This window comes from Lepidothrix coronata, unplaced genomic scaffold (genome assembly GCF_001604755.1).
Source record: "Lepidothrix coronata isolate B3197 unplaced genomic scaffold, Lepidothrix_coronata-1.0 Scaffold57, whole genome shotgun sequence".
NCBI lineage: Eukaryota > Metazoa > Chordata > Aves > Passeriformes > Pipridae > Lepidothrix > Lepidothrix coronata.
The window spans coordinates 148,338-163,483 of NW_016690237.1; the positions used below are offsets into that span (position 1 = coordinate 148,338).

Genomic DNA, 15,146 nt, shown 5'->3' on the forward strand with positions numbered 1-15,146 from the left:
TAATTGCTTTCATAGATTCTCTAATTGCTTTCATAGATTCTCTGTTTTGGTGACAGACAAATAATATAATTGATGTCTTCAAACTTTAGTGTGCTAGGAGCTGTTAAAATTTTTGCAAAGGCTAGTAGCTAATGAGATGTCCTTAATTTCCTTTGCTACTTTCATGTGGGAATCGATAAAGGACCACAGGAGAAGGATGCAAAAAACCACTGAGCTGCGGATTTGATTCTTTGCAGTGTTTCTAATTTAGTGCCTATCACTTCTTTTTAGGTTTTATGCAGAACTGGTTCTGTTTAGAATATAACCAAAATTTCATTTTGAGTGCTTTGCACTTCTGGAGCTGGGAGAAAATCTGATGTTGAAAGAAGTCTGTAGTTACAGAACGAGGATGAGAGATGGCTTTTGCTACTTCAGTTGTGAAACTCTTTTGAGAGAGCTGTCAGACTCAAAAGGTTTAAAATAGTGTAGAACAAAGTGATAAATACTTCATGAATTCAAGGGTAAACTGCTGATACAGATTTCATCAGCGTAGATCAGTTTTCTAATCACTGAACTAAATGTATGGAAAGTTTCTCTGCCATCTGTGCACCCAGCGTTTAAGTCATGGAAGTTATCTGTACAGTAGAAGCTCCTTGCTCTCTTCTGATATTGTTTTTAGCATGCTGTTATTCCAGGGAAAGATTTTCCCTGTTGTTTGAGAACAGAAGCATCAGGCTGATGGGATGCAAGATTGGTATCATTTGTCATTAGGGAAGGGAGTTCACATGATCGCCAATCTGGGGAGACGAATGTAGCCATAGACTTCTGGAGTTCAGTGATTGTTTCTAGTATGTAAACTACAGATTTTAGTACTGATAAGCACTATCAAAGCATAATGCAGGTAGAGATTTCTAGTTTTCTTCCTGCTTCCAGGAGTAGCTTTTTGGAATTTGTAGGGAAAGCATGCTGTGCCGTGTCCTATGGGCAAAAGTTAATTCTGAAAGGACAAAAAGTTGAGATCATTAAAGTCTACACTGAGTAAAAAATGGCACTCTTGTTCTGAAACACTTCGTGCTTTAATTATTTCGTTATTTTGCCTGCCCCAAACTTGCATTGATTGTTACACTGCCATGATCTGTTTCACAGGTGCTAGCCAGCCTTCCTGGAGCTGTTTAAGCTGCTGCATGAGAAACTGTTCCAACTTTCTGCAGCTGCTAGGTCTTGATCACAGGCTGCTCCTTTTGAGCTCCTGTCTCCCTCCAACTTGTGCCAGCGCTGCTGTGTAAATATCTTGGATAAGCTGGACTAAAGTCTGCCTGAGAACATATTTTTCCACACTCCTTTTGAATATCTTCTCAGGTGGTTGTATTCCCATATCTGGTTCACTGTGTGACTATACGAACTTCAGGGACTGGCACAGAGGAGAAGCTTCATGGGCACAGGAATGACCGACTTTAAAGAAACAGCCTTAGATGGATGAGTGTGTCCTTGTTTGTAGTTTGTGTGCTGTGTTGGCAAATACGAAAACCAGATTTTCTGTTCTTAGAATTATGAATGTTTCTCAAACCCGGTCGGAGGGAAAGAACTCTTCTGTGTAGTGCAGCGTGCTTTACAGAACCTACATCTGTGTTTGCAGTTGGCTTCAGGGGGATCTGCTTACAGTTACAAGTGCTCGGCTCTCCAAGGCTCTGGGAGTACAAAGGAAAGGAAAGCGCTTCCTTAGAGAAAAGAACAGAAGCATTATGTTTGCTTTACCATTTACAAGATTCGTACAATATCGTACTAGGAAGCTGCGTTTTCTGCCTTATGAATTGAAAGTCTTGCAGCCACCTGAAGGTGCCTGCTTCCTATGTGCTTTACACATACTCTATCAGTAAAGTTCCATAGACAGGGAATTACGATGTCAAATGAGTTGAAATAAAAAAGATTTGGGAACTTTTGCTGTATAATCAAAATGTGAAAAAGCCCTCATTGTCTTCATGTTTATAACTGCTCATGAATACTGATGGCTACGAGTAGATACACCACGAAGATAAGGGGGTTATTCTCATAGTATCTGAAACCTGAATCTCTGAAAATGTAGGGGCAAAAATCTTAATGGAAGAAAGTCGAATTTAAGTCTAGTGAAAATAGGTGTGCTAGTTTGGCTGTTACTATTCGGTATTGCTTACTGTATTTTCTAGTAATTCTAAAATATACATTCCTTCCCCTAGTAGACTTAGAGCAAATGTTGATATATGATGCTTTTCCTGTCTGAAATCTGGAATTCTGTACCTCTGTTTCAACACTGAGACCTTTTTCTGCCTGTAAAGCTCAGTATCAATGAGTTATTTACAAGCTGACCAGTATGGCGAGGAAATTTCCTTCCTCAATGAGGGCACGTAAACCTTTAAAAACACACGGGTAAACCATATCTGAAAAATGAGTTAATGATCTATTTTGCTGTTGTATGCTGTGTCCTTAAACCACCTGAAGAGGTTTCTTAGGGCTGCACTGGGTGCCTGAGGGGAGGCAGGTTCTCTGTGAGGTCTCAAAGTGGCAGTGTGCGATGGACATACTGTTCTACAAGTTACTGTGTAGTTTGAAATTTTTAAATGAAGTTGTTCTATAACTGTTACAGCTGTTTAGGTTTCAGCTCAGTTTGGCTATTGCACCATTAATAGATAAAGCAAGATGCTTTTCTAAAATACAGTGCTAACACCATTTTCTGAAGATTCATTAGAGGTGGGAAACTCCAAGCCAAATGCAGAAGTTCAGAGTTGAGCTCTCATAAATTAATAGTCTGCATTCTTGGGCTTTCAAGAGTCAAAAGTTTTATCAAATTGAAGTAACAAGCCATGACAAAAATAGGTTATACCTGATGACTCTACTGCCTTCTCCTAGTTTTGCAGGATACTAGATCAAGCTGAGCTCTCTTTGCAGTATTCTGAGGAAATTTCTAAGTAGGGTATAATACCTAGGGCATGTGTGGTTTTGTGGAGGCAGCCGATTAAGGATGTAGGTTGAGAGTTAGATTGGTTTTGCTGGGTTGGTGGTTTGAGAGTTCTTTGGGGGTTTCAGTGTAGCTTTTAATGAACGTACCAATGGCAGGAACTTTGGAACATGGAGTAGGTGATGACACCTGAAGAGCTGTGGATTTGGAGATGGCAATTTAGCAGTGTTCCTTTGTGGCCTTAGACGTGCATTATTTACAATATGCTTGTTTATTTTTAAGTAATTATTCAATTGCTCATAGTGTCTGGGAGCAGATCTCTGCAGAGACTTTTCTTGAAGTGGATTCTAGATTAAGCAAGCTCTTAAACCTTAGTGTATATTGGTACAGATACATACAGAACCTCTTCTTTCCAAAGCTGTGAATTAGAGTTGGAACTTCCCATCTGAGTTGAGCAATATGCTTGATTTGTTTTAGGAAGTTACCCCACATGTATCTGATTCAGGGCTGAACCTGTTTTTTTTATGTGATTCGTGTGTGTGTGTGTGTGAGAGGAGGCAGCTAAATTTTTAAACATAGGTACGTAATTAGGTTAGGCTATTACAAGATTTTTATGTGAAATCCATCCAATTCTGTAGTGTAAAAACAGAGTTGAGTGTTTTTTAAAGTTTTTCCATTTTTTTTTAATTGCTTGGCGACTTTACTGTTTCTGTATAAAAAGTTTGAACAAGGCTTTTTTCAAGATGGCTAAGATTCTACAACTTAATGCTAACTGATTTTTCCCATCATAGCCTTTTCTTCCAGGCTCCATCTGTGCATAGCTCTTCTGGTTTCTCATAAGCATTCAAACACAGTTTTGTATAAAAGGTGTTTACAAGAAAGTTCAGAAGCTTTTTCTCCCTTGCTTGGTTGTCCCCTTTTCCCCTGCTAACTGCAAGTATTTAGATTAGCCTCACTGACCCTTAACAAGCACTTTCTCCAATGAATAATATTAACTCGGTGGAGACTTTTCGTGTGTGTCCTGTATGACCTTCTGTAGATTATTTGCTGTCCCTCAAGCACTTCTGTCAATAGTGTTTCAGAGGAGAGGAACTCAATCTGCTTGACTCTGTGTACTCTGGAGCAGGAGAGTGTACTCTGCTGCTACTGCTGTAGCTATCCTTCCTCTTCCCTCTGACAGTATCTAGAGCAGAATACAATCACTGACGATGTTACAGTCGCTCTGTAAACTTGCAATAAGGACCAGCTGGTAGATGTGATTGCAACTGCCAGAATTCTGTCCTTAACTGCATCCCTTTAATGCCTGAAAAGGCTTGTACTGTTACATCCTCAGATAGGAGTAATACATCCCTGCAAAAAACAAACAAACAAACAAAAAACCCCAAAAACCCCCAACCTCTGGTTGTTTTGATTCTAGTATATCAAATGGTTCGCATTTCAGTTTGCTCTGGATTTTATTTTTGAGGAGTAAAGTGAGAAAAATGAAAGAAGCAAAAAACCCCCAGTGAAACAAAAAAAGTGAAGGGGGAAGAGCCCAGCATGTGAAACAGGGTGGAACAGTTGCTTTCAATTGACTTTTTCTAGTTTCAGAATAATTAATATACATGAAGCATTCTGGAAGAATTAAGCACAGCTGGATTATCTGGGAACAAAGTATACTATGTCTACCACTAGTGAATGGCATCTAAATGGTTTGTGAAACTATAGTAGCTTTCTGCTCATGAGGTTTGGTTGGAGCTGGCATGAGATGGTATACTTTAAGGCTTCCTTTAGTTCTGTATTACAGTACTTTTATTGAAATATTTTTTTCCTTTATAAGATTATAGTATCAGCTGCATTACAAATGTGATGGCCTTCTCAATCCTGGGCTGTTTTCTGCTTTCTGTGATGCAACATGAGAATTATTTTCAAACTTGATCAGGCCAGAGGGCTGTGTAGGGAGTGTTCTCATTCTGGTTGCTGCCAGCCACTGTTACTTCCAGATCAGTATAAGCTTTCAGGAAACTTAAAATTTTAACAATTTTTCAATTATCTTAAGTTCACTACCCTTGTGGAAGGTGCAAGTGAATTCTCTAATTAATCTCTTTATGCGAACATATGGTTCCTTATTTTTTGGTCTTCTAATGTAGTCCATATTCATATTGTTTTCCCCAAAAATACAGGAGAACCTTCTCGCAGGAGAGCCTTTACTTTCTACTACTTAGATTTCTGCAACTCTTGAAAACAGTTCTTTCAGACAGAATTGACAGACTCTGAGTTCTGGCAGTTGCCAGTCACTACTGTTTCATGCTTCCTGCTAGACAATATTTAGTGTTAAGGATTTTGCAGTCTTTTTGATTCCTAGTGGGTGATCAAGTGTGGCTCTGCTTATACCTAAGCTAATGACTTCATATCTAGAATTTCTGAATTGTTTCTGGTTACTGTTTGTGGGTGTGTGCTTGGGGAAGGGCAGTTCTGTATGAGCTTTCATCCACTTGATGAGAGAGTGAAAGGGATATGGAAGTTTCCTGAGGATGTCAGTGTGTGAAATGTTTTTAATGGCAGACGGTAACAGGAGAAAATGGTTTAACTCCCTCTTTCTTCTATAGTGTGAAGCACTGTGTTCAAGATGGTGCCTTATAACTTCACATAAACTGTATTCATCGGTGTATGATCCAAATGAAAAGGTAAGTAATATGGTGCATGTTTTCTCTTTGACATTTTACTGTACTGCTGGCAGTTGGTTTAAGCTATCCTTTCCTTGGTGCTGCTACTAACAGTGGTAGTTCTCCTGGTATAACCCATCACTGGTTTAATAGCATGTTTTTCTTCCCTTTTTTTAAAACAAAAGGGAAGTTACTTTTGTGGGATGCTTGTCAAGATTGGATACTACTTCAAGTGTATACCAAAAGGTTGAATAAGTGATTGTGAGCTTGGAAAAGTTGCATACTGGCCTGAACATGTTATTATTATGAAACAACTGTTAATGTTTTGCATAGTTGTGGGTGGTAATGGGCCTGTTAAAACATCTGGGAGCTAGACTAGCCAAAAGCTTTTTGTGGAAACAGAAGTATGTAATAGTGGCAGCATGATTGTTAGATGATCTGACGTGAGGGTGGGAACTTCAGAGCTTGGATAAAGATGGGCCTTTAAGGCCTGCAGAGAATAGCAAATCCTCATCTTGGGTCTTGTGCAGCAGCAATCTCAATTTACAGTTATGAGCCAAGAAAAACTTTCCTTATAGAAGATTGTCTTGGCATGGTCTACAAAGTAATGCACTAGGAAAAATAATGTGACTGAAGGTATGCTAGTATTCAAGGGCAAAGATGATAGCAATTCAGGACTGATATTCTACCAGTGTGGAAGCCCTTTATATACAAGTGTAGAAGCAATTAACCATGAGTAAGATAGTACTAGGAAACAGGGAAAACCAGTATGGCTTTACAGATTTCTTCAGAAAATTTATTTTTTCTTTAAAGTCCTTGCTTAATCAGGTCTCCTTCCTTTTCTAAATGCATAGTTATGTTTAGATAATGTAATTGGGTATTTGGTTTCTCTCAAATAGGAGTTGTTGTTTCAACCAGTGGCTACTACAGATGGTTTAAGCTCTTTTCTGCTTTTTTCATTCACTACCCCTTCTAATGTTTTTGTAATGATGAGACTTTCATGTGAAATCTTTTCAGGCTAATTAGTGGAAATGACATTAAAAAATGTTACTTCAAAGCAGTGTGTGGTTTTTAATTTTTTCTTATTGTGCTGGACTTGAGACTAGCCTCTAACAGCAGGAGCAAGAGACCTGTCTCTCAGTGTCTTTATTGTAGAATTGGAAAATTAAAATGAATGTCAAATATTCTTAACATCTTGATACTGAAAGACTTGTCTTGTACTGTGACCACAGCTGATTAATAAAACAACTTTTACATACCAAGAAGTAAGTTGAATGGAGTATTCGATTCATTAAACTTTTCAATGCCAAGTATTTGGAAGTGTTTTTTTAATTCCCCCTCAAGTCTGTATGCCTAAAAATCTTTAGGTACCTAGAATGTTGAAATTTAGATTCAGGAACAATTTATATCTTTTTTAGATCAGATCTCCAGCTAAAAAAACCTCTCCAAACAAATTGCTGGCTCCTGTGGTGTTCTTAAAGTATTTGTACCTCTGATAATTAATTGAGCTTGCTTAAGAGCGTTTAAGATCATCTTTTGAGTGTGCTGTGCCTGTGTCCCAGGCAGTGTTATTCAGCAGATCTGGCTGAATTTGCTGTATAAGCTTGCTGTGCAGCTCTTACCTGGAGGGTTTCTTGTCACTTAATTTCTTTATGGTGTTATCATGTGGTAGTATTTTTAAACTGGTCATGTGATGTCAGCTCAGCCCTGACTTTGAAAAAGTAAATTTGGTTAAGGGCACCTTGAGTTTGTCTGTTTGGAGTGGGGGAACAAACAGTATGTGTTCTACTTTGTCAATAGCACTTCCTGTTGGGAGTTTTGTGGTGTTCCTTCCTCTCCTCTAACACCTATCTTCCCCTCCCCAAATTAACTAATGACTATGAGGCTAACAAACAGTTTAATTGTTGCAGTGGCAATACTTCCTTCCCCCCAAGTCCATATGAAAATCAGCTGTTTGGTATAGAGGGGGGAGAATAGCTGTCGAATGTCTTAGGGTGTAGTTGGATCAACCTGATGTGGTATGATTGCAGGTTACCCCTGAAAGGGAGAGGTCCTGCTGGTTCCCTGTCCTGTTTTTATTTAGAGCATGGGAAACAGAGTAAGACAGTTCGATTACTGTGTTAAACTGGTGCCCTGTCCTGGAGCTGGATCCCTGCTAGGTCTGGTGCATGGAAAGCAGTGGGGATGAGTGCGTAAAGCAGGACTGTCCCTTTCAGTGGCAGTCTGTATTTACAACAAAGCAAGTGCAGTATCAAACTGCACCTGTGTATTTGGTAGCAAGGCCTGTGACAAGAATAATTTTTACTCCCAGCAGTGAGATTTTTATGCTGAGCAGCTATGCTCTTGCACCACTCTTTTCTTAATGGGAAGGTTTTGCCTGGGGTTTGAGGCTTACTGACTTCTGACAGCTTGTTATCCCCTTCTTACAGCCATGACAGAAGTATTGAAGCACTAAGTGCACTCCAGTGTGAAAGGTGACAGTGAATTTCAGCGGTGTACTAAGTTTGATTTGCTGTTCTGTTGCACTGTGTATTGAGTGTGTAACAGTGGTGGTTTGAGACCCCCAAAATCCAATTCCCGAGTCCAAGCCCCCCTCCCACAACTCACCCCAGTGTGAGATGGGGTTTTCCAGACACAGCACAAGACTCAATATGGGGGAAGGGAATTATATTACAATCACTATAAAAATAAATATTATAATACATCATATACATAATCTTAACTATCTTTCCTGTGATAAATCAGTATTTACATTGGATCAAATCTCTTTTCCCTCCAATAAAAGTCCAGAAGGGAAGAAGGAAAAGATCCTTTCCACTCTCAGAACAGCAGTGTCTCTTCTTCCATGCAGCAGCTGTAGCTGGATCTCTTTCCATTATACACAAGGGGGGTCTCATCTCGGCCCTTTGACTCCAAGCGAAGGCTCGCTTCACCACGTCATATCACGAAGTTCAGGGATCTTCCTGACGGTCCCTTTCCTCAGGGGGTTTACCTCTGAGACAGAACGTCTCGGGCAGCTTTCAGTTGAAAGCCTTTGCCTCAAGAGTTCTACCAGAGCTCCTGTGCTCTGTCTCAGGCTGCCAGCCTGGCAGCAGCAGTGGGGGAGGGGCAGGCCACTTCCCCCGCATTCCTTATGGCCATCCCAGTCCAGCTCCGGGACGTCTGAGCTTCTTAGCTCCTCTCGCCAGTACTGCTGCATTCCAAGACTCCCCTCAAATGGGAGTCCACCACTCCTCCTCTCTAGGAGGTGTCTCAAAAGGGGTTTTGGGGGTTTCTTGGTTCAGTTCTTACCCCGAAAGTCTGTCCGTAGAGCTTAGTTCTCTCTCTCTCTCTCTCTCTCTCTCTCTCTCTCTCTCTCTCCATTAGCGATCTCTGTGTCTTCCTGCTTGGCTGCAAACTGCCTCTGCTGTTTCTTCTTATCTCTCGGTTTTCTGCCACAGTTCTCCGTTTGCTGCTGCTCTGCCGCTGCTTTTCAGTATCTCCTGCTGCTGCTCACAGAGGAGAAACTCCTCCAGCTCTCTGCTACAGAATTCGGCCCAGTTTAACACTGTTCCAAGTTCTTGTAGCCCCTCAGCTGGGGGCTGGGGGGGCCCAGCCGCCAACGGGGCTCCTGCCCCTTCTCCTCGTGGCTTCAGAACATGGCCACTCTCATCTTCAACTACAACATCACCCTTCTTTTCTGGTTTGGTGTGATGTATTTTAATTTTGCAGGAGCGCTGATTGGGTTAACACCAAGAGAGACACCACCCCCTCGGGGGTTACCATTTTTTTTTAACTCCAGGGAGAAAAAACACTTTTTTTTCCCCACCACACAGTGTCATGATGGCATTGAAAGATTTTGCCAGGTTCCTCACCTGAGGCTCAGATACAAGTAGGGGCTAGCTGGTATAACTCAGCAGGAGTGCCTGGACAGCATGGAAGTGTTGGTCTTTTACCCCCCCATGCCCTAGGTAGAGAGAATTCTCTCTTCCTTATGATTGGAATGTCTTTTAAAGTTCTCCCATAACAGATGAGTATTGTATTCTGGGTCATCTATACTGATTAGGGGCACTGACCACTGTACCTGTCAGCACTGTATCTGCATACTGCCAGTATGTACCTGTGCTGATGCGAGGCAGCATACCTGCTTGCACCTCTTCCCTGGACTTGACTGGTTCCTAGAGCTGCTGCTGTAGGGTTCTAGTTTCTGCACAGTGCCTGGTAAGGGGAGCCAAAGAATGCTGGTGTGAATAGTCAAACCCTTTTTCTTCTAAACCTGTGTGTGTGCTAGGTAAATCTAGTAAAGCATACTGTTTGTTATATCATCACTGTTAAATCAGCAGAACTCTTTTAAAAGTAGGTGATCTCAGAATTACAAGCTCATGGATAAACCATGGTTTTAGTGGAAGTGGAGGAGAAAAGAATACATGTTTCTGGAGGGAGAAAAAACTTGTGTTCTGTTCATATCTCAAGATTCTTATTGTTCTTTTCCCTTCAGACTTTTGAAAAACTCCTTATTGCCAACAGAGGAGAGATTGCATGCCGAGTAAGTATGTAGTCTTTTAATTTTTTCTTTTTTTGTAGTTAATTCTTACATTATTGGTATTTTAAATATTCATAATTGTCACTTCTTATATGGTAGGTCATCAAAACGTGTAAGAAGATGGGGATTAAAACTGTTGCCATACACAGTGATGTTGATGCCAACGCTGTAAGTACTACTTGAATTCAAATGGTAAATGGGGTTCTTAATAATTCTGCAAGACTTACAGCTTTTATTTGCAGCAGGTTTGTTGATTATTATGGTAAGCATATTGGCAATTCTGAAGTATCTTTCTGTATGTCCTTTTCCTCTGTGTGCTTGAACGGAGTGGAGATACCAAGTTGGAGGGAGAATTAGACAAGTATTTAGCATATCTTTTCTGTGAACTCTTCTATGTTTTGCTTGTGTAAATGTTACCTTCCTCTTTGTGTGGATTAAGCTAGATACATGTGCACACAGATATGTGCACCTACTGTGAGTGGCAGTGACACTTAAATTATGTTTTGCTAATGTACACAAAAAAGGCAATGAAAAGTGGATCTTAGGAGATGGTGTAGAGCTTAGTATAAATTTTTCCTGTGCCTGGTAAATCCAGCTCATTGCTTCCCCCTTCCCAGAGAAGTGCCCTCTCCCACCAGGTGTGCTGAACAGGCCTACTGGAGCTGTTCCATTTGATTCGGATATTGAGGTGCCTTGAATATTCAGCAGCATGGCAGGAAGGTGGTAAAATGACTTTCCAGACAAGTAAGGTACTTGTCTAGCTACTTGCCCATTTTCAGGTCCTCGTAGTCTCTATTTTAGAAATAATTGAAGTCATTCATGGCAAGAATAGGGGGATAATTTCTTCTGTGGTATAACAGCAAGTGTAGTCATACTTGCATATCCTTGTTGACTAAGAGAACACACTCTACTACAGCAGAACTACTACAGGAGAAATGGCTAGGGATAATCCCATGTCCCAGGATAGTTTGTTGAAATCTGGAAGGGAGTGAAAACCCTGTTATGATTTAATAAAAGAAGTCACTCAGACAAGACATCAGGGAAAAAAAATGTGTATTGTATGCAGGACAGGACTTGTGAATATAGGTGTTGAGTTACTCAACTTTGGAAAAACTGAAGTATGGTTGATGAAATCTGAAAGTAGTTAGAACTTAGGTGTTTTCAGAGTTAAGTGAAAGGCGAGAACTGTTGGGAGTTTTGGACTTTGACAGTGTTTTTGTCAGAGTTCCTTTGTGGTTCTAATACTACATGACCAGCTCAGTTCATATGTAGATAGAGCAAGGGACTGAAATGGGACTTTCTGGAATGCTCTACTGAAGGATTTTTATACCAAGTAATTAATTTGTTTGAGGTGAATGGAAAGTATACTTGGTCTGGATTTCAACTGGTAGCTGTAACTGGTAGAGTGTAGTAGCCTGTGAGTGCTCAGAGGACTGAAATGAAATTCTTAATGGGGAGATGTCAGACATCATGATAAATTCTATTTCTTTTGGAAACCAAGGGTTATGTGAATATGAATACAAACTACTGTGTATGACCTATGATTCCTCTAGTAAAACCGAAGCATGCTGATGGATGCTTGAATTCCGTCTTATATATATGATATCTGCTGTTAGGATAAATGGATTGACTGTTTAGCAGCACTGCATAGCCTTGTTCACTGGTGTGAATTCATCCTGAAAATAGACTTAAAAAGCTGTTTAAAAAAAGAAAACATGTTCTTTCACCAGTCCATAATAGACTTGAGAAAATGAATTGGTCTTCTCTCCAGCGTGTCTGTTTATTGTGTGGACTCTACGATCTGGAGACTATGAAAAAAATCTGAAAGCAGTAAGTAAAAACAAAGATTGAAGAACATAATGGGGGAGTAAGAATGACATGAAAAAGTATAATGACATGAAAAAGTATAACTCATGACCTTAGGGAAGGGAGTACAAATAGTGCATTACAAAGAGGAATTTGAAAATGTGTCTATGTTGCTTCGATCTACAGTGCTGTCTTAGCTTTAAAAGACAGATAGGATCTTTAATTTGTAATAGTTCACGAGAGAAAGGAAATCCAAACTGGTATCTCAGAAATGCATTAATATACTTATGGCAGTTCATAAAGATAACATTAAGTGTGTTAAATGGGATGCTGACATTCTGAGTTCATGAACAAGAGACGAGACTAATAAATGCTGTAAGGCTGACAGTGTTTGCTTAGCTCTTTAGATCCCTGCTTATAGACTGATCAAACTGATCTGTGCAAGGTTAAGCAGTAGCTATGTGCATTGAAGCTCCAAGTATTTAAAGAAAATGAGAGGCAGGCTACTTGAAATACTCTTCTGTATGTTTAAAATAAGGAAGTGGTATTAAGTCTAAGCTAGTTTTTTGGTCTAATTATACACATCGTTTATGTCTACCATACATCCTTTAATCACTATGTTGTGTGCTTGCACTGGAAATAGTTTAGCTGATGTTGCCTGTCTTAATGACTTGGATACCTCCAGTTATTCATTGTGGGAATGGCATGGCCCGTTGCAGTGATGTGTGTGATTGCCAGTTTGGATGATCTTGATAGATGAGCCCAGAGGCCAAATTCTTTGACTCTGTTGCTTACCATAAAGTATCCAACCATAATTGCCCGTAATTGTGTTCAGGATCCATCAACAGCTGTCTTCTCAGTTGTACCAGTCATAGTGAAATCCCAGACACTCTGAAATCAAACCTGGGAGCTGATGCAACCTGCCAAAGGAACCTCTGTCCTCAAGGAGCTAGGAGAAACCTGTTTGTTTAGCAGTGGGATGCTGCAAGAGTTGTTAATATTCTTTAGATTTTCTGCTTGACAGAGCATCTCTCACTCCTTCATGACTTGTATTGCAAAGACATCAAATATGATAGGCAGCTACCCTGATGATGATGGTCATTGAACCAAAGGCAGAAATAAATGTCAAGGCATGCAGTTGAACTAGTTGTCCATCCAGTGGCATGTGGTTTTAGGTGACTAAAGCAGGTAGGGATGGTTTACAAAAATAATTTTTTTATTAATGTGTTTAGAAATAGCACTAATTGGAGTAGATAAATTTTCTGTTTAGAATGTGGAGTAACCTTTGAGGTGTACTAATGGCCCCTTATTACATTACCTGTAGCTATATAGATTACATCATCTCTATAGCTACTTGCTGAGAAATGGGTAGCCTGATGCTCTTAATATGAATTCATTGTTACAAAAATAACTGTAAAAGAGGGCGATCCAGTCTGTCTGTTCCATCTCTCTGGCTTTCTGTCATATTGGTTGAAAACAGAACTGAAATCGAAGTGAGGCAGAATTCCTTCAGTGCATTCACTAAATATTTAAGGGGAGAAAGAAAACTGTCCCAAGGTTTCTAGCAATTCAGTGATATCTTTAGTAATAGCTTCTAACTTATTCCCTATCCAGTGATATGCATAAATGACTCAAGCAGGCATTTTCACTGGTGTTTGGATAGGAATGGTATACAGTCTTAAAATAATCGTCTTTGAATGCAGGTAGTGTAAGACTCGCTAGTGAGTAATCTTATCCTAGAGCTTTATTTTGGTGCGGTTTTTTTGGTGAATATTCAACTTTTCTTTCATTTTTTTAAAAATTTAAAAATTATCTGAAATCCTTGTGGAGTTTACGGTGCTGAATAGAGGTGGTGGGAATAGCTGAAATACAAGTAAACTTTTCATGAAACTGCTTTCTCTTGGTCTTCAGACTTAGTTTCTGTAGAGCACCAGGGCAAATGTTTTGAATATGCTGTTAGAGCAATATTAATTTTGACATACTTATCATTAATAGATAAAACTGGCTACTAGACTATCAGAGCATAAAGGAATTTTCATTTCAAGGAATTAAAACTTTGCCCTTATGATCAGGAAGCAGCAGAGAGGACTGTTATAAACTGGGAATGTTGCAAAAATTGAACAACCTGCCAAGAGCCAAATAAAGCTTACCTGAAGAGGGAAAATACAAAGAACAAAATACACTGCTTGTGCTCTTAATTTAAAAAATGGCCAAAGATCTGAAAAATTTTTATGGATTAAAATTTTTACAGTGATAGTGAAGAGAGCATTAACAAAACTTAAAAGGAGATGGGTGACTTCAGAGACTTTTGGATGCATCTATATTAATGCAAAATTACAGATAGCTGGAAATGGTATTAAATGGGATTGAATTGCATTTATCTTTGTGGAGGTGAGAGCATGTGTGAACTGGGAAAAAAAGTTACGTCTAAAGTTAGTTGTGCTGTGGAAGAGAAGCTGCTGCTTTAGCAATTGTCCTGACGTAAAAATAATTGTGGTGGTTGGGGAAAACAACCTGACAAAATGGCTCCTGAGACCCCCATGGAGCATACAGTTGCTCACGTGGTACTGAATGTTTTGAAAAAAAGTAGGTCATAATGGATGCTTTTAGGGTCTTGAAAATCCTGACCAATACTTTTTTATTACATCTGTTATTTTGGGGAAAGCAGAGGAAAAAACTTGTATACTGTTCAAAATGCTGGGTTTTATTAACTTCAGTGTTCAACTTTCAAAATATTCTTTACACTTAGGTGAAGTGGGGAAGGACCACTAGAATTTGGATTATTTTTTTAATTAAAACATCTAGTGGAATTATTTTTGATATGAGAAAACAAGCAAAGAAGTTTCAGCTGAACAAGAGTAATCGTATGTACTCTTTCCCCCTGAACTGATTGGAATAGAGGGTTAAGATGAAAGAGCCTCCTCAACCATAAATGTAACACTGATGGTGCAAACATTGTCAAGGAAAGCTAGAGAACTATTGTAATGCCTAATGTAATCAGCTAAAAGTATGATAAATGAAGAACAAGCTTTCACTAATTGGATCTGAACAAAAGAAGGTATAGCATAAAGCAGTGAATGAGATATAATTTTACTTGGCATTTTTTAACACAGCAGGGATTCTATAGCCATATGAAGCAATGAACTATAAATGACTGAAAAAATCCCATGGGAAAGTAATGTAAACTACTAAAACTTAACAGAGTAGTGGGCAGTTAGTTATACTTCTTTCATATAAGTTTTTTTTTCAGTCAGTCACTTAA

At 39.4% G+C, this 15,146-nt stretch overlaps 1 protein-coding gene across 1 annotated transcript in view; it reads left to right on the forward strand.

Annotated features, from left to right (window-relative positions):
* Positions 1–15,146, forward strand: part of PCCA (propionyl-CoA carboxylase alpha subunit) — a 299,136-nt gene that overhangs the window by 15,728 nt on the left and 268,262 nt on the right. The window contains exons 2-4 of the mRNA XM_017816595.1: positions 5,500–5,577; positions 10,034–10,081; positions 10,178–10,246. Of these exons, the coding sequence (XP_017672084.1) occupies positions 5,500–5,577; positions 10,034–10,081; positions 10,178–10,246 (195 nt within the window). The remainder of the gene's footprint in view (positions 1–5,499; positions 5,578–10,033; positions 10,082–10,177; positions 10,247–15,146) is intronic.